Genomic DNA, 25,560 nt, shown 5'->3' on the forward strand with positions numbered 1-25,560 from the left:
ACTCCCTCCAGAGGTCCTTACTAGACATGCAGAGGGACTCAGGCAGAGCTGCTCCCCTCCCCCTTTCCATCGTGCCTGATGACATTTTTTCACATCCCCTGCCCTTCTGCCCAGCAGCCCAATGGAAGGTCATAGTGGGTAAGGTGGGCAGCTCACAGGTGGAAGAACTGGAGGGGAGCAGAATGCTTGGGCCACTCCCCTCCCCCTCTCTATGTTTGATGAGGACATTCCTCACTTCCCCCTTCTCTCCACCCAGCAGCCCAATAGGAGCACTTCCTCCCTCCCCTGTATGGGGTAAGGGGTGACTTTGTGGTAGATCATATGCAACTTATTCTTCTATATTATAAAATCCAAGGCCAGGGAAACTTGAATCAAGATATGGGTCAAGTATTTTCTGCCCTTAAAACAACTTTGTACATATCCCACAAAGCGAATTCTATACTCCTATTTACATTTAGCATGGCACATCTGGCACTTTGTGGGGGAGGGGCTTGGCACTCTGTCTCTAAAAGGTTCACTATCACTAGTCTAGAGAAATGATAACCTTGTTAACTTTCTAGGTGCTCATCAGAAGTAAAAAGTAAACTAGGGAAAGAATAGGCTGCTTTAAAAAATATATCTGTGACTTGCGTTTATCTCAGCAAGATGGAACAAGATTTCTTTTAAAAAAATAAATAACTCCCAGGAAAGTCTGAATCAAGTATGTGAAGAAAGGATGATTTTTGTCCCACATATAGAGGTAAGGATAGACCTTTATGAAATGAGAGATTTAATTCTCATTGCTAAATGTAAATAGGAGTATAGAATTCGCTTTGTGGGATATGTACAAAGTTGTTTTAAGGGCAGAAAATACTTGACCCATATCTTGATTCAAGTTTCCCTGGCCTTGGATTTTATAATATAGAAGAATAAGTTGCATATGATCTACCACAAAGTCAGCTTATGCCTCATCCTCATTCTGTGAGTCTGGGAAAATCTCTAAATTTAGTGCGTTTGATTTTCCCAGTAAGATTTTTTTCTTCAGCCTACCTTTGCATTATCAAAAAGGAAAATATACTCACATTATAGTTTAGACACATTTTTAAGATATTACATGATATACATATATATAATACACACATATGTATTATATATATATATATATAATATAATAGACTCACAGATGGTAGCCCACTGCTCAGATAAACGAGTTGACTATGTGCAAGTATCCTGAAATGTATATGTTTATACATTTACTGAGGGAGCTCAAGGGTTTGAACTCTTCCCAAAGGAACTGTTGGTTCAGCTTGTTGGCAAAGGAGAAATGTTGTTCACATTTGACCCAGTTTCATAAGGAAAAAGAAAGTCTTACCCACTAGAGTCTAAAGTGATAATCCTACTGTGACTCTGGAAATTTCTGGGGTCCTCTACACTTTCCCTTATGGCAATACTGACCTTGCTTTTCTCCTATGCTTGGGTTTAAGCATGCCAGAGAGGGGAAATAGGGGGTTTGATAGCGCCAGGTGACTCACACTTGTGTACTCTGTGAGTCAGGCCAGACTGNACATATGTATTATATATATATATATATATATAATATAATAGACTCACAGATGGTAGCCCACTGCTCAGATAAACGAGTTGACTATGTGCAAGTATCCTGAAATGTATATGTTTATACATTTACTGAGGGAGCTCAAGGGTTTGAACTCTTCCCAAAGGAACTGTTGGTTCAGCTTGTTGGCAAAGGAGAAATGTTGTTCACATTTGACCCAGTTTCATAAGGAAAAAGAAAGTCTTACCCACTAGAGTCTAAAGTGATAATCCTACTGTGACTCTGGAAATTTCTGGGGTCCTCTACACTTTCCCTTATGGCAATACTGACCTTGCTTTTCTCCTATGCTTGGGTTTAAGCATGCCAGAGAGGGGAAATAGGGGGTTTGATAGCGCCAGGTGACTCACACTTGTGTACTCTGTGAGTCAGGCCAGACTGTCTTTCAATGCTTCCATATGGCACTCTCTGAGGCCAGCTCTCTCATAGTCCCCAGCTACATGGTCTGTCTGTTCTTTAAAGCACCCCTTTCAGCATAGCATTTTGTGACCTCACCCCTTCATCCCCCCCCCCCCCGAGTTTTAGTTTGGCTCATTTCTTTTCATTGTTATGGTTCTGCTCTGGGATACACAGGCCAAAGAAACCAGGGTATGGAAGTTTCTAACCTCCAAAGTTTCCAACTTTCAAAGGAAAAATACCTCAACAGAAACATGGCTTTCTTCTGGCATAGCTGTGTGTAGTGATAGTGTTTGCATGCCCCTCTCCCTTTTGAAATCTGTCATGTAGTTGGTAAAAGCCTAATGTAATCAAAAAGGAAGGCAATGAATACCAGGACATTCTCCTTAAGTTTATCTTCATGATAATTCTTGCTAGCATTTATAAAACACTTTAAGATTTTCCATGTTGTCATTAGATCTTCACAACTATTCTTTTGAGACAGATGGATATTATCTCCATTTATAGATGAGAAAATGGAAGTTCTGAGAGTGTCTGAGGCAGGATTTATACTTAGGCCTTCCTGACTTCAAGCCCAGCACTCCCTTATCATACTGAAATAAATGTTTCAGTGTTGGATTATCCCCCTGGGCTAAGTGGGTATGTGCCCAAAAGGCCCATAGAGTTAAGTAGAATCTGAAGTTGTTAGCCTGGGATCCTGGTTGGAGATTTTCTCCTTCTATGGCTCCAGTATCCCTGAAGTATGGAGAAGTTAGCCTGCTTCTCCATCCCCACAGTGGAGCCTGGATTCCTTAATGAGTTCTCAGGAAGGGTGTGAGGTCTTTAAAGGGGAGATGACAATTGTATGTGGCATCTGCAAGGAAAATGACAAAGGACAACAGATCAAAATCCAAACTGTAATAATTAAAATTATGAGGCTCTGATAGTAGCTTAATAACTTTATTAAATCAAAGTAATAGTAGTAGGAAAGATAGGAGAGAGGTATTTAACTTTCTAATCTATTGGCCTCCATGATGGGCCTGTGGCTAAACTCTTGACAGTGATTCCTTCCGCTCTCCACACTCCAGCAAGAAGACCCAGACAGGCTCCTGGTCTGACCGTATAAGCTCTTTTCTCCACCCACTAACTCTCACACATCACATCTCAGGAACCAACCATAGTTTCTAAATTTGCCTGGGCCACCCAAGAAGGCAGTGCCTGTGGAATCAGTTTTCCTGCCTTGTTGGTTCCTTGGTTCTTTAACTTCTTTTCTCTGAGGACTTATCTATACCTGAATTTACTCAATGGTCTTTGACCTCCAGGTCACTGAGAGATGACATTAAAAAAAGCGACATAATGGAGAAATTTGCTTCTGACAATATCCTTCCTTGTCATAAAACTTTTAAAGCTTTCTCTGAAAGTTACCAGAAAATCAAAGATCACCCTAGTGTCCGTGGTCTTTTGAACTAGTCCATTAGAGAAGGAGGTAGTCAAGGGATCTCAGAGGGTCTTAATTTGCCATTGCTATAGCCTCTATCTTCAGTGATATCCTGGTAAGGCAGATAAAGAGGGCCTTAGCTCTTGTATATGAGTAATTGCCTTTTGATATTTTGTCAGATGGCCTTAAAGTTGTAATAACACAAGTTTGGATATAAGTACAGAAAGAATAAGGCATTTTTCAGTCCACAGTAAACATTTATTAAGTGCTTATTATGTGCCAGACACTTTTCAAAGCACTTGGGATACAAATAAAGTCAAATTCTTGGTCCCTTCCCTCCAGGATCTCACCTTTTAATGGAGAAGATAGCATGTAGATAACTAGGTTGGAGGGAGTTTTGTAGTGATCCCTATAAATTGTGAAATATGTGAATACGGCTTTTTGCTCTTTTCTTTTCCCTGCCTAAGGAGCACATTATCCTGGTCTACTTCTTCCATCCCTCTCTTTCCTCAAATTTCTGTCTTCAAGGAAAGACACAAACTTGGACTAGAGAGATTATATGTGGAAAGTAGACCTATCTGGGATGAACTGAGATGTGCAGCTATCCATATTAATCCAGATATCTTAACTAGTCTAGCCCAGGATAAAAGAGCATGCCACTCTCTACCCACTTTTGTCATCTTTACCAATGGATCAAATACTCATAGAGTTTAATTAAAAAAAAATCTTGATGGTGGGTTGGCATGGTACATTGCATGTATCTGAAAATGCAAATTGCAAAATGAATTGATAAAAGTTTTTTGTACTTATTGTAATGTTTTCTTTTTTTATCTGCTTTCTTATTGAAGTTACTCTATCCGCCATTCCATAAGTATGCCTGCTATGAGGTAATGTGCTTAAGATATTTTTCTATCTCACTGTAAATGTGTGTAGTAGAGTTGCTGTTTGGTTGGTGTTTATTTTGTTACTTTCATTGTGTCAAAGCAAATAGTTGTAACAACCATACCTTATTTCCTCATCTTGTTTCTAATAATCTTAAGCAGCCAATGGGAAGTGGATTGAAAAGTATCAAGCAGTTAATTAACAAGAATTTATTAAGCACTTATAGTGATTGTATTAGGAATATGGAGATAAATATGACATAGCCCTTGCCTTTAAAGAACTTGGGTTCTACAGACATGTAACAGAAATGTTGGGGCCAAGAAGAAAATCCAAAGAAATTCTAGGAGGATTTAGCAAGAGAGAGAAGCTTTTTAGCTGGGGAAAATGGGAAATGATTTACAGTGGAAGCTCTGGAATCACCATCAGAATATAGGAAGAATACTCAGATTGTGCATTATTAAGGGTTTAAAGTATCAAGTTCACATAATAGTACAGATATACATAGCCACTTCAAAGCAAACATGGTAAGACAATCTAGGTGAAAGTCATTTGTTTACAAAGTTCTGAAAAGACTCTTATTTCCAGCTGGGAGATGACCTTCATATTTGCATAATCTAAAGATTTAATTTGGTGAAATAAAATGGAACAGAAGTATCTGATAAATAATTTCTCTCATGTTCTCTAGCTTGTATCCAAAGGTAACTTAATTAGAGGATTTTCTCTCTTAGAGGCTCACATTACTTTAGGCCACACAGTTTAATTGGTTGTTTTAAGGATACCCTAGGATCATTTGGTTTGTTAATTTGGTGGACAGAGAGCACAGATTCAAGTTTGCCTTCATCACTTAAGACTTGAACAACTAGCCTTTCCCAGAGTGATAGCCCACTCAAAGTATAGGTAGCCAATAAAAGATTACTAAAAAGAAACATTTGTTACTCTCCTAGTGAGGGATCTCTGCAATACTAAAATCATTTTTAAAAAATCATATTTTATTCTTAATTTCCCCTTTAGTTACCAGGAATACATGTACATGGGGAAAACATTGTCAACCTACATGTTAAAATTATTTCCTCTGTCTTGCCCCCTCCCATTTCTGGGCTGTTCCTGCCACCTTAGTTTTTCCAGTTATAGGATTGGGAATGTAAAATAATGTCCCAACTATTTATATAACATTCATCATGCAATTTTTGAACTTTATTTTTAGCAGTTATTTAAAATTATTTAGCAACAGCAGAAATGGATCTCTCAGGAAAGGTTGCCCAACTGCTTTAAGTACTAGAAAAGAGAAGCTTTGGTGATCCCCGTTTTTCCTTAAGCTAGTTTAACATTCTTTTTCATTAAAGGGATTCATACCCCATTTTTTCAACTGATAAAATTTACATGGGGTCATCTTCAATTTATGCTTCCTTCTGCAGCCTGATTAAAAGGATGGTGGAGTTAAAAAAACAAAAAACACAAAAACCTTTATTGTGACAGAAAGTTAAATTGAGAAATGTGTATTTGAGGATGTTGGTCCTTTGCCTCCCAAGAAGTCATTAAATTGCTGTGTGTAATATTTACCATCATAATATTGCAAATGCAATTTTAATTATTCTACAGTTTAGTATCTACTGACTTGATTAGATTTTTAAAATGCTAACAGCTCCTAGTCTCCAGATCTCTTTAGTGTGCTTGGGAATTGTAGTGGCACAAGGCACCTTGAAGGCTAGCTACTGCTGGATGGTAAATTGACAAGTGGTTTCTCCTCTGCACCTCCACTGTTTACTAATAAAAGCAGCAAATCACACAGCATGGTTGCTAGGACACCTACTGTGGAGCTCACTTCTCTTTTTTTCATTATGTTTTAGGAATTCTCCTACTTTCAGATCATTTGAGGAGAGGGTTGAGACAACTGTCACAAACCTTAAGGTACAGATTAAGTGCTAAATCATGTGAATTGTTAAGTGGGAATAGCATAGTCATTGGTGCCACCCATTCCAAAGCAGGCAAACTCTCTAGAGTAAACCAGGCAGCATTCTGTGCAGCATGAAGGCAGGGCTGCTGCAACAGAGACCTTGTATCTTGAACGTACAGGTAATATTCATATGGACTGGGACGAAACGGTGCTTAAAGTATTGGTCTATACATGAGGCACTGAGTACTGAACTGTTCTTTAAAGTGGAGTTACTGTTTTTACTCTTGACATCACCTTTTTCTTTTAAGTTATAGCTCCCAGGACTCCCCATACACAAAATGAATTCCTCAATACAAGAATAAGATGATAAAGCACATGAAAATCTAGGTTTTGGAAATCTTTAATAGAAGTGGTACCTCAGAGCTTTTTTTTTTTTTTTTTTTTTTTTTTTTTTTTTGCAATAAATGGAAATGACCTAGCTTGTTGCAGCTGTGTCTTCATTCCATCAGATGTTCCAATCACCTAACTCTGCTGACCATGGGTTATAGGCAACTAGATGCTGACTAAAATTACAAGCCCAGGGAACAAAGTGAAAATGTCTGGAATGTGTCAATGTAGATGTGTTTCTTCACTTTGCAGTGCAAAAAAGGAAGCAAATGGAGAACCTCATAGAAAAAATATGCATGTAAGCTCTTTTTAATAAGAGCTAGTATATTTTATCTCATATATCTTATTATATTACCTTTTTTAGGCCCAGTACCCCTTGACTTTCAGTAGATCTTCCCATGTATCTTCTCTTAATGAAATAAATTCTATTTCATGCACATGAGAAAAAAATAAATTTCAATAGATGATATAGTTGTTTACTAATTGTTGTTCTCTGTATCCTTTGAAAAGCTTTTTATACCCCTCGGGTTACATGTACCCCAGGCCTGGAAACTCCTGCTCTAAATTTTATAAAATGCTTTCCTCAAAATAATCCTATAAGGCAGACAGTGAAAATAGTCTTATTCCCCACTTTGTAAATGAAACCAGCAAGTTAAGTGACTTACCCACAGCGAAAAGTCAGAGCTGGCACTCAAAACTGAGTATTCTGTCTGTTATGCCACAATGTATAGCATGCAGTTATTGTTTTGTAAACAAAAGTGCCACATTGAAGCAGAAAACCACAGTGGATAGAGTAAGCCTTTGAGTCTGACAAACTAGTCATGTTACTAGGGGCAAGTCCCTTAAATTCTTAGTTGAACCAGACTTTTCTAAGACTGTAAACAACAGAAGAGATGTAAATGTGTACCACTGTGGAGGAGATTTCCACACCGGGAGTTCCCATGCACTTGTACCGCTATCCCAAGGCAATTTACATAATGTATTCCAGTTGTACCTGCAGTGCATCTGACTTTTCAAGAAAAACATTCTGATCATTAATGAGCTTTCATTCATTTAAAAGAGTGATAACATTGGATTGTAATTTTACTAATACTTTTTCTTCATAAAGGAGCTATTGATTATTATCCTGAAAGGCCTTTTTTTTCCACTGGTCTAACAAACACCTTTTTACTACATATATATATATATATGTATGTATATGTATATATATATATGTATGTATCATTGGCAATGTTAAGTTTCCTTTCTCTGGTTGTCATTCTCATTATCGTCATAGTATATTGGCGAGGCCAGCTTTGGAGAGACCTTATGCAGATTGACATGGATTTTTTTCAGTCTTGGTTTCATTTCATAGTTTTTGATTACTATAGCAATAATTTCAGCTCCTCACTGAGCCAAAGCCTAAAGGAACCAGAAAATAAATTTCTGACATTTGATAGATCGCTTGAGATGGTCTCAAGCAAGTGGGTTCACATACTTGTAGTGAAGTTCTGATATTGGAGAAGTTGTACTTTTTAGGTTTCCATTAGGAGGAGGAAGGGATATGAAGAAACAAAAGAAGAATAAAGAATGATCCTATTTTCATTTTCTATTAGGAAGTGCTGGTAAGCCCACATACTTTTAAGTGTTTGAGCCCCACTTATAATAGCATCACTCACTGCTATTTACAGAGGTAACCTTGAAGGTTTATCTAGTCCAACTGCTTTCAGGTAGACCTATAACCAACTCACTCTACCTGGATCTGTCCTATAAAAGCTTTCTACAAAGTTAAATTCTTGTAACTATCCTACCTTCTCAGTATCTAACAAGCCTCATCTCTAATATTATTACATTATCCTTGTTTCTTTTTCTTCTGTTTATGTAATCAAAGGAAAACATCTGACAATAATTTTCTAATAACTTAATTTATTTGATTGTAGTCATCCCTTTTTCCTTCCCTTCAAAATTATCATAGTTCTTCTAACCTTTGTTTTTATGTCTAGTTTCCATTTTTAATCATCTTTCTTTAAACCTCCTTCATGAATGCCACATCCCTCTTACAAGTTTATGGAACTCAAGACTTCAGTCTGTGAAGGGACAGGCTTGGGAGTCAATCCAGTGATGCTTTGCTGCATCCTCATTCACACATCCTCATAGCATATTCTTTTTAAAACACACCATACTACAGACATTTGGCTTATGTTGTGGTATAAATACAAAACCTACTACTGCCATCCTTTCTTAAGACTGTGACATTTGTATGTGGTCACCTTTCCTCTCTTTAAAGTTAATTCTGTTTGCTTCCAAACAACTCTCTAATTTGTCAAGATCATTTTAAATTCAGTTCTTGTCCTTATAGGGGACCATTTCATCCTACCCTAGCTGGATGTCATCTGTAAACTTAATGAGAATGCTTTCTATTTCATCTTTCAGGTCACTGGGAAAATGTTAAGGCCCAGACCATCTCCTGTGAAACTGTATTCATTATGTTGCTCCAGGTTGACAGCAAATTGATGACTGGCTTTTGTAGCAGTTTTACACACACCTAAAGAAAACTATATTTTCATATTTTATTGATAAATGTCATATGGTTAGAATTAATAAAGTATATCAAAAACTGAAAATCTTATTAAAACAACCCAAAGTATTATGTTCCCATATTCTATCTGCCCCATTTTGACTTTCTTGGTAATACAAATGGTATTTTATGCAAAGGTTCATTTGTAAACATGAGGGCAGGGTGATAGAACATTCTTACTTGCAGAAAGTTTGAAACAATTGTTCCTGTCATCCCTGCACTCATGCCAGGCTGTACCTTAATTACTTAAGCCATCACAGACCCAGTAGAAGCCATACTATAAGTAAATAAGGTAAAAGAATAAGTTATGTAAAATTGCCTTTCCCAAGGGTCATCAGGACTGAGTGGCCTGATGTGAAAAACTCTTATCCTTTCTTTCTGTTGTCTTGGCTTGAGTGGACAAAACTGAGAGTTGAGGGGAAAAAAGATACAGGGTTAAAGAGCAACAACAAAAATAAGTATAAATCTGGTCATAATATTATTTGTTGATTCATTGAAACTTAAGAGGAAGAGAAAGGGGTTACTTATGTGGGCAATAAGGCAATAAGATATCTTCTCAGAGAAGGGAGGAACAGTGAAAAACACACAGGAAGGTAATCTTAGACTTCAGTACGAACATTGCAACAAAAAGGAATAGGTCCTTCCCTCCCCACATACCCTTAATATAACATGGCAGAATAATTAAATCTAATAAATACAGGGATAAGAATGATTTTTGATAGTTTTTAATGATCACAATTTATGTATTGATTTAACTGTTTTTAGGAAATTTTTTTACAGAATGTACCAGATCTTGCCTTTGAATAAATATGGGCACATCCAAAGTTATAAAAGGACTGGTAGGAAATGTGTAACAGGCAAACTCAGTAAGCTTAGGTTTCTGTCAAGAAGTGTTTTACAACATTTCAGAAGTACCAGTACCTTTATTATGGCTTGTGAATGGATCAACTCCTTTAATATACACATTAAACCTTTAGAGGCATTAGGATACCTGTTACATACTAATTTTATATTGTTTTAAAAGGCAGCCAAATGATTCATAAGATGATGCATTTATAAATTTGGTTTTTAATTGGAAAGGAAAGGATCTAGCCCATTTATAAATTTCAAAGTTGATCATGAAATCATAGACTTTTTTAGTCCCCTTTAACCAGTTTTGTTTTTGTTTTTGTTTTTTATTCTTGACACAAGTCTCAGGAAGCTTGAGGTGGGAACCTTAAGCCAGGAAAGTCTTAATAAAATGACCCGCTCTTTCACTTGAATTTTAATATTTCTCCATTTCCCAAGCCAAAAAAAGAAAACACTTTTCTGAACTGATAACTTGGGGGGAAAAAGGCAACGGCTTCTTTCTAGTTTTCTGTATCAGGGTTGGGGAAGTGTGCTCTATTTATATGACCCTCATAAAGAGACAAAACAAATTTTTTAAGCCACCAAAAGACTGTATGTAGGAAAACCCAATATTTTAAGTGTTTGGTACCCTCTGGCCACAAAGAGACCTGAAATATCATTTTGAGTGAGGCACAGGGCACAGCCTGCAGTTTGACTTTATCATGCTAAGGAACCTGAACCTTCAGCAGTTAGCATCTGAATACAAGAAAACTCTAGTCATTTCAGTTCATAAAGTTGCAAAATGGTGGAGGAGGAAGGAAATCTGAATTCATTCACTTAAATTGGGAACTGTGAAAAGGTTGCACACATGGTATTTTTGGAGAAGAGCCTGAGAAGAAGAATTTAAGATGTTAGGAGAGAAAAGGTCCTTTCTGCTGCCACCTCTCCTTTATCTTGGACCTTGCCTCCCTTTTTACTATTAAAGCCTGAGATTAAATATTTATAGTAAAATGAAGCTGTGAAACATAACCCCTAAAATACTTATGCTGTTGGAAGTTATTGTAGGTCCTCCATAAAAATGGATGCTTGTTAATAAAATGAAATGGGAACTGTTGCCTACTTGGATTTCCCTAGCTCTTCTTTTTCTTTTTCAGACGAAAGTAGGAGGCATCCCCATCGGAGGGAATTTTGAAGAAGTGCTCAGTTCCACAGCCCATGCAAGTGCTCAGAGTGCTGCTGCGGCGCCTCGGGCGCCAAAGAAAGAAGGGGAGCTTCAAGGCTAAGAGACCTGGGGGACCATGCTATAGCCCGAAACTGCCACTCTGCTCCTGCTACATGTTGTGTGTCATTTCTTATAGCCAAATGTGAAAACCAAAAGCTTCTCTACAGTGTTGTACTTTTGGAAAAAAAATCCATCCATATTTGTACTTAAGAATGAACCATTCAGTCATCATTGTGGATGCAGGAAATGGGCCCTATGAATGTTCTAAATTTCTCAAATTAGCAGACATGCAACTGGCCATCATACCTCTTTGTGCCATTCTGGAACATATTTTCCAAGTACTAACCTTTTAGTCCTCTTGATTTAGTTTGCTTTCCCTTAAGTTTGTCTCTTTTAGCCATGTGTGTCCATGGGGATGTGTGTCTGTCAATGTATGTGTCCTAAAATCCCATTGCATAACACCTTTTCAGACCCAGTCTGGGAAAGTGCAGAGTGCTGCTTACATACCCATTTTCAGCTATATGAGTATTCCAGCTACTTGTTTCCTCCTAGCCCTGGCACATATGTAAATTATACGTAGTAGTTTAAAGGATTAGCTAAATGATTTTTGAAAGTATAAGACTTTTTTTAAAAACTTTTTTTCAAGTAAGCAATTATCTTGAAAATTTTATTTCTTAGCTTTTATTTCTAGTTTTATAATTTATGCAGGTCAAAGAGCTGCCGTCATATCTAGCAATTGGCTATTTCCATTAGGAAAACGGAGGAAGTACAGTTCTATGACCCCTTGATATTCCGTATTATAAAATTAATATAAAAGTATCAACATCAGATTTCCTGGAGTAAGTGGCCTTCTACTTTCACTATACACTTTCTTTTTGTTCCTCTTGAATGGGAGGTTATATGCTTTTCACTAAATACTCATCACCTTAATTTAAGATATATTGCAGCTTATTTAAATTTTTTCTAATTTTAGTAAAACTATATAAGATGTATTAAAAATTTACTAATTGGTGAATTTTTTTGCTCATTGCTAATTAGAGTTGGGTGTATAACATTCTACATTGAAATAAAATCAATGGTTGATAACGTGTAATAAAATTCAGGCTGTTTGAGGTATATATATCTCTGTGACTGGTCCTTCGCCATTAGGATTTAGGGTCACAGCCCTAAACCAGTTGGGAATGTGTTGTGTACCTATAGACACTGTCAAGAGAAACCATCCCTATTTTGCCTTTTTTTGTTCTTTTCAGCTTTTGGGTTCCCAACTCCAAGCCTAACTTTTAGTGCTTTTTGTGAAGGATAAGAAAGTTCTTGTTTTCATTTCAAATCAGTAAAATGTCATTAATTTGTTTCTTCAATTAATTCAGCCAGAGCTAGGCTGGGGATTTTCTGCCCACTATTATCAGAAAGATTTCATGAGTGCTTAATCTACTTAGGGGAATGAATTGTTTTTAAGGTCTCCAGCACATTGAATATTCCTAATTCATTCAACATTAAGCACCTAAGCTGTGCAAGCCACTGTATTAAGTGTTGAGGAATTTGCAGTCTATGGATGCTACTAATTAAAATCTACTATTTATTCATTAAAGTAGGATTTCTCCTTAATATATAGTTAGCAGTTACTCTGAATCCCATTATTTCAGTAATAAAGGACCACTGTTTCTTAAACACCCTAGAATGGCAGAGTTTTCACTGGGCTCCTCCCTTCAATTAATGAAGCTTTGTTGTACTAAGCAGCATATGGCTCTTTGGCTAATCTTTTAGCTTCTCAAATTGTATTTACATTTTGATAGAGAAGTATGTACCAACCTAGAACTTCAATTTAACTTTATAAAACATACACACACAACACTCAGACCAGTTCCTTCTCCACTTGTAGTTTTCATGTTCTTACCACCTGATCTCTCAAAGCCTTCCTCCTTTCCTTCTTGATTTGCATTCTAATATTCATGTCTACTGTCAAGTTCTTCACTCTGTGAACATCTAAATGCACGTTTCTTTTATACAACACATGAAATGCCTCTTTCATATGGTTCCTTGTTAGAATATTATACAAAAATGTAAGTTATCCATTTGAAAAAATGAAAAGCTAAAGCACAGCCTAGATGCAAACTTCACTTTTATTAAAAATCAAAATTATAATTCAATACTTTGTATACAAAGTGATACCTTTTAATAAACAGCTTCAGATAAGTAAGCCATAACACTCCAGAAGCAGACACCTACCAATTTTTAAAGGCAACTGTTGCAATGGAAAATATTAGTCATAAAGTTATGTTTCAATTATATTTTATGGAATATATCTCATCAAAATTATGAGTTTTGCTAGATTATGCCAGCAAAGCAATTGGCATCCAAACTGAATTATGTATTTCCCTATACGTTTGGTCCAGAATCATATAAAGTGTAATGACTTCCACACTTTATTCAAGATGTTCTGAAATATGCTGCACTGTTCACAACAGTTAAAATGGAAAGAGTGTTTGTGGCCTTTGATGCTTTCATTTCTTTACTGTTTGTAGTTTCAAATTTTTCTATCCATCTGAAAGTTTTCAAGTTAAAGTATACTAAGGTGAATAAACATGGCAAACTAAGTCACATAAATACCTTCATTCATTTGGAAATTGGATTCTGAGGATGATAAGGTAATGGTAAGAGGAAAGTAGTGGGGTGGAGGTCATGTGATCAGTTTTATGTAAAATCATTTCTGCCAATCTAAGTGTAAAATAAAATTTCTAAACTCTAATTAAAATGTCAATCAATCAAAATTTTCAGTGACTGGCCTTTTTTTCCCCTCCTAAGATTTATTTTCAAAAACAATAAAATCACATCTGTTTCCTGGCTCTATAAAATTCATTTTACCATGTGTTTTTATTACAAGGCTATTAGGTGGCCAAGATAGGGGATTATTTACCAGTATGCAGATTTTCATTTCTACAGGCTTTAAGAACTATGTAACATTTCCATGGATTCAAAAATAGTAGCCTATGGAATATGGACATAGTGGGCAAGAGCAACAAGAAAGCTACTTAATTTATACTGGATGCAGCCCAAATAAAGTTGATTGTATTTTAAGTAAACCATATGATATTCAGATAACTTGTATTTAAAAAAATACCTTTCCCCCCAAAATAATATACTTGGGAGGCAACACTGTAGGCTTGATAGCACACTAGATTAAGTGTAAAGGGGGCTCAATTCTAAGGTCAACTTGGCTGTGTGACCTTGGATGAGGAATTTCACTTCTCTGACTAAAGGTTCCTTTTCTAACGGTTTGGGGGTTGATCAATTAATCTCCAAGGTCCTTTTCTACACCAACATTCTACAATTTTATATTATAGGGTTGTGGAGATCAAATAGATAATATAAAATGCTCTACAAGCTTAAAAAAAAACTATACAAACGGTAGCTTATTAACGAGGAAATTTTACCTAATGCTATTAAGCTCTTTTATTTTATCAATTATTTCTTATGGCTATCCTAATTTACTTATAAACAGTCTCATGATAAAAAGGTTTAGGGTAAGCTTTAGGGAATCTAAGATTAAGAGACCTTAACCAAACCTACAGAACAATTAAAAGAGTTGGGGGGAAAACAAATGCCTGGGACTTCTGTAGGACTGGAGCTTTAGAGCTGGAAGGAAGAGCCCCTAGAATCCACTGAGTACAACTCCCTTATTTTACAAATGAGTAAACTGAAGTAAAGAGGTTTAAAGACTTGCTCCTGGTCACACAACTACTATCAGGATTTGACCTCTAGTCTTTCTGACACCAAGTCTAGTGTTCTGTCCCACTGTACCATTTTCTATTTTAGAATGAACTCTTAATCCATAACCCTCAGCAGAGGGGAAGAAACATTAACAGTTACCAGTAACGCAAGCTAGGTTCTAAGATGATAGACCTGGTTATATTGACTTTATCAGTGCATAGTTTATGTGCATGTAGCCATGTAGGAGAAAAAAGTCAGTGACAAGGACAGAGGAATTCTGTTTTCTCATTAAGTCATATTTCCAATAATAAACAGACTTGATTCTTTCTGATCACTGATGCAAAGGAACTATAACTATACCTTACTAAGAAGAAGATACCTTGCTTATAGCCACCTGCATATCCCTGGATACTAACCCTTTGGAAATTCATTATTTTTTATGTTGGCCAGTCAGCCATCTTTAAATAGAACCTGACAAATCAAGGACAAAAATAAATAGCACTGTTCTGAGCATAAAATGCTTTTGATTTATTTTGCACAGGCAAACACCTTATCACCAACCAAGGCTTTTAAAGGCAAGCAGAGGCATTATCTATCCTATTCAAGGCCAACTTCCTCAAGAAAGGGCTTGAATTGAGCCAATTTTGATGAAGTTGAAAAGAGTAAAGGAACCAGTTTTTCCTATAAGATACTCAATTCTCATGTCAATATTCAGTTCCACTCTTTTCTAGCTTCTTGTAAAAGTCAATGTAAAATCAAAAGGTTTGAATTTGGGAAAGAGAAACTGAAAAAAATTCAGAGGCATTTAAGAATTTTTACCTTCCCTGCCTGGGCCTAAATTTAACATAAGTGATGGAAAGTAGACTTTTAGAGGCTCTACAATTCTGATCTTTACACAAATTAGATCCCAGATCATAATTCAAAATCTGATTTAAGGTAACAAGTGTTTCAACAAAAAGGAAATGGTTCATCTGGAGAGAAAAAAAGAGTATTATTGATGTGATTTCTTCTTCTTGGTCTCTCATCATTAGCTAATATTCTGTTGAAGGATCTGTACTTAAAGACAATAATAATTAAACTTCACCTCAGCATCAGAATACAGTGACATATCCTTCTGCCTTTTAATGAGTTTGGCCTAGAGGGATATATAACTCCAAGTTGAGAAGAAAAAATGTTTAGTTCTTTGCCACTACAAAAAGCACAGCTATAAATATTTTTGTACAAGTCTGTTTATCTCTTTGGGGCAAAGAACTGGAAAGGGAGGGTATGCCCTTCAATTGGGGAATGGCTGAACAAACTGTGGTATATGCGGGTGATGGAATACTATTGTGCTAAAAGGAATAATAAACTGGAGGAGTTCCAGGCGAACTGGAGAGACCTCCGGGAACTGATGCAGAGCGAAAGGAGCAGAGCCAGAAGAACATTGTACACAGAGACTGATACACTGTGTTAAAATTCGAATACAATGGACTTCTGTACCAGCAGCAATGCAATGGCACAAGACAGCTCTGAGGGATTTATGGTAAAGATGCTACCCACATTCAGAGTTAGGACTGCAGGAGAGGAAACATAGAAGATAAACAATTGCTTGAATGCATGGGCTGAGGCGGACATGATTGGGGATGTGGACTCGAAACTACCACACCAAGGCAACTAACAACAATATGGAAATGGGCCCTGAACAAGGACACATGTTACAAGCAGTGGAAATGTGCGTCGGCCATGGGCGGGGGAAGAGCGGGGGGTGAAGGGGAAAGTAGGGGCATAAAGTATGTAAACAGGTTAAAAATGAATATTAATAAATGTTTAAAAAAATGTTTATAGCTCCTAGCAGACATTACAAATTCTTATGTTTTTGCTGTTTATCACAAAGATAGCTCCAACCCCCACATATATAGTATTTGGTCTGTGGGACCAAATCCTGTATTACAATCCTGGTTCCTGAAACATGCTCTATATCCAGACAGTGCCTTTATTTCTCACCAGAGCCCATGGAAAATGAAAATAAACAGGGAAATCAATAGTGCCACAGTGGCAAACACACCATGTCATGAAACTTAACCATAAAATAAAGTATTTATTACATGATTACAGAAGCTTAAAAGAAAAAACAAAAAAAACCTGCAATACCTCATGGATGAGGTTCACTTTTTCCTGCAGTGATTTTAGCATTTCTTTGTGCTATAAGTTCAGAAACAAGCTGGACTATTTCAGGATGGCTGAATTTTCCTGTAAGGGAAAAAGATGGATAAAATTAACCACAAGGTCTTTTTTCAACTAAAAAGTTGGTAATCCGTTTTCTTAAGGCTGAGTAAAGAAGTCAGTAGGGGCGGAATTCTGGAACCTGACCCAGAAGCACATGGAGATTCAGATTGCAGGCAGTGAAAGGGGGCTCAACTCCATTATTTATATATTTTCTCTGTCTCGGTACATCTGATTGGGCCGACGCTAAATTAGGAATACAGCAATGAGGCCCTGAAGCTACAGTATCCTCCCTAGGCATGGTCCTGCTCACACGCTTCCTCCCATCACGACCAGCACTTCCAGAGGCAGCGTCTGGATGCTTCCGCTGCTGCTGCAGTCATCCAGGGACCTCTCTGACAGCAGGAACAGCTTTTCTTTGATGCGTCAGAGACGATCTACTTACTGAACTCAAAGGGAGTTAACAAGTAAACAGCTTTCTTGGATTCTATCAGCCAATAAGCATTTATTAGGCACCTGCTCTGGGCCAGGCACCGCTGAAGTCCTGGGGATCCAAAGGAGGACAAAAGCGGGCCTTGCCCCGGAGGCCCTCAGAAGGCAACGCGTGAACAAAAGGAACATGCAGGGCCTTTACAGGTAATGTGGAGGTCACTCAAGGAGAGGCTTCTTCCAGAAAGGACTTTGGCAGAGACTTGGAGGAAACCAGGAGGTGGACAGGGAGAGCACCGAAGGCCCAGAGGAGCAGCAAGAGGCCAGTGCCGGGGGACTGTCCCCTCTGTGGTGGGGAAGACGGCTGTAAAGCACTCTAAAACAACAGCAGGACTTTATAAGTGGTTCTGGACGTGGCGGGGGCCCCTGGAGTTTAGTGAGGGAGTCCATCCAGGTAACTCTGTCACTCGTGACTAATCATCAGATAGTCTTCATTCAGTTGTTTCAGCTGGGCCTGATGCTTTTGTGACCCATTTGGGGTGGGTGAAGATACTGGAGTGGTTTGCCATTACCTTCTCTGGTTCATTTTACAGATGAGGAAACAAAGGCAAACAGGGTTAAGTGACTTGTCCAGGATCACACTGCTAGTAAGTGTGAGGCTAGACTTGAACTCAGGTCTTCCTGACTGCAGACATGTGCTCTAACCACTGCACCACCTAGCCGCTCACCTTCTTCCCTATTATGATACAGGGTTTGTTCTACAGCTTTCTGGTACATTGCTCTGTGAATGCTGGATTGTTTTCTAAGTGTACAAGACGGGCTTGAGGCCTACTTAATGCCGTAAACCAGGACGCTTACGTTTATTGGGAATTGGGACGGGCAGTCATGCGGAGATGGGCCAAGGATGTTTGAGCTCAGTCAGACTGATAAACATTTTCTTCAAACCATTTCTGCCATAATGTTGGAAATGAACATGGCCAAATAAAGTTGAAATTTTAATTTAAAAAAATGTACTGAATACTTACTAGGTAGGAGGCAGTCAGGTGGCACAGTGGATAGATGCTGGGTATGGAGTTAGGAAGATGCCTCTTCCTGAGTTCAAATCTGGCCTCAGATATTTACTAACTGTGTAACCCAAGGCAAGTCACCCTAGTTTGCCTCAGTTTTCCTCATCTGTAATATGAGCTGGAGAAGGAAATGGTAAGCCACTCCAGTGTCTCTGCCACTCTCTCAGCAACCTCGAGGCCTTTGATGAAGACTCCATCTATCTCTATTGCCCTCTCCAGATCCCAGTTGCTCTTTTTGTGGGCCCCCTTTCCCAGGAGCTTAGCACCTGTGTGACAGCCTTCTGCTGCAGCCCGACACCTACCTGCCTGCTTGGAGAGCTCGGCATACGTAGGCAGTGATGTCTCTTCAGATGTCCTGGCTTTCTACTTCATTCACTAAGCCAATGGCTTCTGGCCTTCGCCACAGGACGGATCCCAAAGTCTTTCCTCACTGATCTTATTTGACACGAGTGACAACCTAGTTTTCCTGGATCCTCCTCTCTGGATTTCTGGGTGGCTGCTTCTTCCTGGTTTTCTTCCAGTCCCCACAACTCCTCCACCTCATTCTCCCCTTTCTAGGTCACATCCTGCCCCCATGTCTGGACTGCCCTGGACTATCTCTTCTCCTAAGATCTTGTCTACCTCACTTCAGCTACTACCTAGAATGGTTCATCCTTTTAACGTCTCCCAGAAGAAAATCCACCTTTAAGAACTACCCTTTGAAATTCTACTCTCTAGTTACCACCTCTATCGCTTTCTTTCCCACATGTCTGCTTTTCACTCTTATTTTTGTTTCTTTCTTTCAGACTAGACCTGCAGTTTCTGGTATTTTTAGTTAGAGGTAAGGAACCTCCCATGAAAAAAACTTTTTCCACCCATGATAATATCCTGCAACTTGACCCCAAGGCTGACAGCCTCCCAGTTACTACTGGGTCACGGACCCCCATCCCCTTGCCTCTTTTTAAACCCCTGGGCATACTCTATTACTAAAGCCTCTTGTTGGGGCAATCTAATTTCCTCCAAATGTACCATTTCTCCCCTTCCTCCTCTTCCCTGGAACTGTTCCTCTTCAGGGCCTACCCAAACCATGAAATGGTTGGTATTCAGCATGTGCTGCAGAATGCTGCTAGGCAGAGATGCCTTCCCTCTCGTCCCTGCACAGCTGGCTGCACTCTGCTTCTCCCTCCTGATGCCTACGACCTTGCCAAGGCCAGGGGGAGTGCTGACCCTTGGGCCTGGGCTCCACACCACGAGGCATTCCAGCAGGCCTCTAAAATGGGCCACTAAACAGTCGCTTCCTCACCCATCTCCAAATCTTATAAAAATGATTTTTTTGTACCCAAGAATATGGCATTACATTTATCACCGTTATACTTTATCTTCTTAGGAATAGCTCCCTGTTTGAGCCCATCGAGAGCCTCTTAAAATCCTGATAGCCATCGGGTTTGGTATCTCCTTCCTGGTTTTTGTAATCTACAACGTGAAGAGCATGCCAGCTCTGTCTTTATCCATTAATAAAAATGTTAAGACATAGAAGCCGGCACTTTCCAGAGCTTAGCCCCTATCGTTTTCCTCTATACACACAACATGCATACTAAATGAGACTGTCTGCTATTCCTGAAGAAGCCCCAGCACTCCCTGCCTTTGGCCACAATGTTCCCTGTGCCAGAAGTGTTCTTTGCACTATCTCTGCCTGCAGGATTCCTAACCATCTTATAAAGGCCAACTCAAATGCCATCTCTTGCAGCTAGCTAGCCCAGGACATAGAGCACCAGACCTGGAGTCAGTCAAAGCTGAGGTCAAATCTGACCACTAACATTTATGCTAGGTGGCCCTAGGCAAGTCACTTGATCTCTCTCTGCCTCAGTTCATAACAGCATCTGCTTCACCAGATTGATTAAAAGATCAAATGTGAATCCTTCTCTGTAAAGTGCTTAGCACTGTGCCTGGCACACAGTAGTCACTTCATAAATACTCATTCCTTTCCCCTTTCCTTTTCCCTCTCTAACATACACCACATATTTGCTTATGATGTCCCTTCTGTACTTATCATTGAAGCAGACAGTGGATAGAGTTCCAGGTCTAGAGTCAGGAAGACTCCTCTTCCTGAGTTCAAATCCAGTCTCAGATACTTCCTAGCTGTGGGACCCTGGGTTCGTCATTTAATCCTGTTTGCCTCAGTTTCCTCATCTGTAAAATGAGCTGAAGAAGGAAATGGCAAATGACTCCAGTATCTGCCAAGAAAACCCCAAATGGGGTCACAGTCGGACACATCTTATTTTAGAGTAATTTGTATCAGTATCATGTTCCCAAATGAGGAAAGACAGAGTTATCTGAGTGTTGTACACAACCTAGTAACCTTTACAGTGTTCTGTATGGACCATATAGATAATAAAGTATTTGCCGATTTGAAAAAGATCAACATGATGGTACATGAATCACAGTCTTGTTTTGTTTTAAGGACCGAGGATCTTTTTTTAAAAGGAACAACTCAATCTCCCCATTTCCTTGCTCTAACAGCCAGCAAAAATGGACAAGCAGTCTTTTCAGAAAATGAGCTCACACACCTGCAGTTGAGTCATAGAATTCCTGAAGCCTCCCAGGCTTATTCTCCAGGTCCTCATACTCGGAGGCCTGGAGAATCATTTCACACAGGTCCAGCTGTTTCACAAACTTGGCTTCTTCACTGGACTGGTTCTCGTACTCCTAAGTGAGGGGACAATCAAAACCACATGTATTCACATTCCTACTGGATTCTTAGGCTCAGTTTGGCTTTGCATACCCAAACTGAAAGAGGCAGAACTAAACCCACCCGGCCTGGTCATCCAACCACCTCTCCCATTCACCCCACACTGTATTAAAAAAACTTCACAAAGGCAATTCAGAGCTCAGTTTTTAGACTCCCTCTGATAAGGACATGTTCAGGGCTCTTTTTTTTTTAATTTGTTTTTTTTTAGTCTTAAAAAATTGTATTTAATTAATTTAGAATATTTTTCCATGATCATATGAATCATGTTCTTTCCTTCCCTCCTCCTACTTCCCTCCCATAGCCAACACACAATTCCACTGGGTTTTACATGAGTCATTGATCAAGACCTATTTCCATATTATTGATATTTGTACTAGGGTGATCGTTTTAGAATCAATATCCCCAATCATAGCCCCATCGAACTATGTGATCAAGCAGTTGTTTTTCTTCTGTGTTTCTGCTCCCACAGTTCTTTCTCGGGATGTGGATAGCTTTCTTTCTCATAAGTCTCAGGGATCTTTTGACTTCAGATTGGTCTAGGGTTTCTCATCTACTCATCTTTACTTTCATGTCAGATTCTTTCTATTTAATTATAACCTATCTCCCTTTATGATCATTGTTCTTTAATCCACCTAAATAGCATAGGTCTTAATCCTTTTTGCTTCTACTTGACATTTCATTTTCATACTTATCATCTCTCTCTCTTTACTAAATGTCAAGTTGTGTTTATTTTTTCTTCCCATGAATTTTTTTCCCCATTTCTGATCCTACCATGTTGGTTTCAATTCAAAGCAAGTCCCTGCTTTTTTGCTGTTCTTTTTTTCCTTTATCTGATTCAATCTCATAGCAGACAAGAGTCAGGAATCAGGACTACTTAATGCATGCATACAATTTGTACACATTAAAGGCATTAAGAGACGGGGAACTTTCCTGACCCACTGCTCTGTATTCTAGTTATTTCTCTGAGTATTCCCCTCTACCTTCCTGCTGAGATCAGACAGTAAACTTCCTAAGAACAGGAGCTATAGCTAATATGAATTTTTTATCTCTCCTATTGACTATCCTGAGGTTCTGAACATAGTAGGTACTTAATGATGGTCTTTATTATACCTTTTCCTTCTCTCATCCCCAGGAAGCTGGTGGTGATATGATGTAGAAAGTAAGGTCTGCTTAAGGAGCCCATCGCTGGCATGTTCAATTCTTATAACAAAGAACTACTCAACATAACACATATGCCCTTTTTAACACCACATGGATTCTTGCTTTTAATAAGATAACAGCTGGGGTCACTAGGTGTTGTGACAGGTGCAGCCTAGAGTCAGGAAGGCCTGAGATCGAATTCAGCCTCTGAAACTCACTAGCTGGGTAGCCTTGGACTGGTCACTTTACTTCTTCTTGCTTCAATTTCCTACACTGTAAAAGAAAATACAGCATCTACTTTGCAGGGCTTTTATAAAGATCAAATGAGATAATATTTGTAAAGGGTTTAGCAGATTAGCTGGCACGTAGTAAGCACTACATAAATGTTAGCTATTATAGCCTAGCTATGACAAAATTCTAGTCTGTAATTCTACCCCTGCTATATTCAGGTAATGAATTTATCATGCTTTCTTGGCAGTATGATGAATCAGGTTATTACTGAATAGCTGCTTGATTGCGATTACCTACCTTGCTTTTAGAAATGCTCCTGTTTGAAAATGTGACCACAATTTCCCCTCAAAAAAGGTGAAAAACACTTTTTTTTATGAAATAAATTATAATTCATGTCACTAGTGCTTAAATCACTATTCTTTGAAAATGATCACATTCTATTTTTTTAACAAGTTGTCTTTTGGCTCTGAGTTTGTTTTTTGTTTTGTTTTTTTTTATTTAATCAATTCAAATTCATTTAAAGAAATTCCTCTGAATCTTATTTCATTTTGCTTTTCTTTCTAGTTATATTCCTTTTCCGCCCCATTCTATCACTGCTCTTTCTCCTCCATTTTTATCTTTTTCTTTAAAATGGCTTATGATGAGCAATTCTGTATAAATATATAACATATAAGAAAATGGATTAATCAATTGAAGATCAGTTTCCCGCTCCAAAATTTCAAGTGTAAAGATCACTTTAGATATTACATTAAAGCCAAGATTTTGTGCTTCAAAGTTACAGAAAAAAATAAAAGTTCACTGATTCTTATTTCTTTTAATAATAAAAACCAAGACAAGCCTGGGGCAAAACTACAGAGAAGTTTGAACCACCCTTCTTCCCTTCAAGATCAGGAAACAGAATTAAAAGATCCACATCAAGTTAAATATCAACTGTTGACTTCATTTTACATGGGTCACAGGGCAAATACCAACAAGTAATATCACATGCCTATAGCTACAGGAAACACGGGATGGCTTTTAAAGGTTATTAACATAGGAACCATGAGAGATGACAAGATGTCAGTGTTACTTCCTAAAAACAGAGCCCCTATTAAAAATGAGATCTCTTTCAGCCCAGATTACAAATCACATATCTGTGGCTAAAAAGTATCTTACAGGCCAGCAAATCCAATCCCTTCACTTTATAGACAGGGGAAATGCAGAAAGAAAAAATGACTTAGCCCAAATTTACATAGCTAATCTGAGCCAAGATCGGAACTCAGGTCTACCTGACTACTAGAGGCCCAATACACTATCCACTACAATATACTGCCTACCACAGTAAGATTACCACCAATGGGCACTAGGAAGAAGTGAGAGCTTAGCCCAGGACTGAGGTGGCAGAACAAGTACCACATCAATTGAGGGGAGGGAAGGTTGAGGAGAGATGAAATCCCAAACAGCTCTATTGAGGAGGAAAAAAGGAATGTTACCACTGTGCCTTGCCCAGCTAAAGTAGCCATTTTTGTCAGAGATGCATATAAGTCAAGCATTCCTAAATTGGAGACAGCCTCTAGTCACAAACAAGCTTGTAAGATGATCTCACCTAACTCACTATATCACTAATCAAAAAACAGTGAAGATATAAACCAATACATTCAGTAACAACAAAATCTGCTTCATCATTTATACCTACTTCCCAGAGGTCATAGATTTCCTTCTTGATGTCTTCTGATAGCAACTGAGTTAACTCCTTCATGGCTTCCTGAAATATTAAACCATAATTTTAAAAGCATGTCCTTATTCTAGCTATTATTCTATATAAATATAAATGCCAAGAAACAGAGGAGATTATGTCCTCATAAACAGTTAGAATTGGAAGGGACCAGGGAGATTGTCTAGGCCAACTACATGATTTTACAGATAAGAAAAAGCAAGCCTACAAAAATGAACTGGAATCGCCAAGTTCCCTCACTGACAGTGGGACAGTGGCACTGAACAGAGACCTCTGATCTCTTGATTCCTGGGCCAGTATTCTTTATGTTAAACTTGCTTCCTAAAGTAGAGGGATGCTGATGCAAGAAAGAATTTATATTTTGTAATGAGTGCCTTTATATAGGAGGGTAGGCAAATAATGATAGCTATAAGCTAAAAATAAAAACTATAACTAATCACCAAGTATGTCCTAAAGAGCTACTGTACAATAATACCCTACTAGATAAAATATATCTAGGGGATTGGGCCTTTCATCTAGTCAATAAGCATCTATTTGGTCCTTACTACATGCCAGACACTGTACTAAGTACAGAAATACAAAAAAAGTTCCCCCAAAAAAGGGCAGCCTCTTCTCTGAAAAAGTTCCTGGTCTAATACACATGAAAACATACAGCTAGGTGTAAACAAGTTAAATACAGGATAACTGGAGATAATCAAAAGCAAAGACACTAGAATTAAGTGGGGATTGGGAAAGACTTCCTATATGAAGTGAGATTTTAGCTGAGGCTTGATTAGAAGCCAGAAGGTGAAATAAAGGAGAGAATTCTAGGGTTGGGGATAGCCTGTGAAAATGCCTGAAATAGGAGATGGAGTGTTTTATTCAAGGTGGCCAATGTTACTGGATCACAGAGATTTGGAGGTGGGAGAAGAATAGATATAGGTGGCACAGTGGAATAAGAGGGCCAGGCCTAGATTTGTGTGGACCTGGATTCAAATATGACCTCAGCTGTGTGACTTTGGGCAACAAGGAAGGAAGGAAGGAACTATATTATGAAGGACTCTGAATGCCAAACAGGTGGAACAGGTAGGAGATGGATGATAAAAATATAACAAGAAGTCTAGATTCAAGGAACTTAAAAATCTAGTTGGGAATGCCAAAAAAAGATCTTCGAGAATAATTACGAAC

General features: G+C 38.3%; 2 protein-coding genes across 4 annotated transcripts in view; one reads left to right on the forward strand and one right to left on the reverse strand.

Annotated features, from left to right (window-relative positions):
• Window positions 1–11,235, forward strand: part of TPD52L1 (TPD52 like 1) — a 78,862-nt gene extending 67,627 nt beyond the window's left edge. The window contains exons 6-8 of the mRNA XM_044675424.1: window positions 4,253–4,291; window positions 6,134–6,194; window positions 11,107–11,235. Of these exons, the coding sequence (XP_044531359.1) occupies window positions 4,253–4,291; window positions 6,134–6,194; window positions 11,107–11,235 (229 nt within the window). The remainder of the gene's footprint in view (window positions 1–4,252; window positions 4,292–6,133; window positions 6,195–11,106) is intronic.
• The window catches only part of HDDC2 (HD domain containing 2), a 32,776-nt gene continuing 9,581 nt past the window's right edge, over window positions 2,366–25,560 (reverse strand). For 2 of the 3 annotated variants that reach the window (XM_044676909.1, XM_044676911.1), the window contains 4 exons: window positions 24,355–24,423; window positions 21,127–21,265; window positions 17,013–17,111; window positions 2,366–2,840 (listed from right to left, as the gene is read on the reverse strand). In XM_044676909.1, coding sequence (XP_044532844.1) covers window positions 17,014–17,111; window positions 21,127–21,265; window positions 24,355–24,423 — 306 coding nt within the window. In that variant the 3' untranslated portion in view covers window positions 2,366–2,840; window position 17,013. Of the gene's footprint in view, window positions 2,841–16,939; window positions 17,112–21,126; window positions 21,266–24,354; window positions 24,424–25,560 lie in introns of those variants that run through there. The other variant, XM_044676910.1, reaches the window with a different exon arrangement.

Source organism: Gracilinanus agilis, chromosome 4, assembly GCF_016433145.1.
Source record: "Gracilinanus agilis isolate LMUSP501 chromosome 4, AgileGrace, whole genome shotgun sequence".
NCBI lineage: Eukaryota > Metazoa > Chordata > Mammalia > Didelphimorphia > Didelphidae > Gracilinanus > Gracilinanus agilis.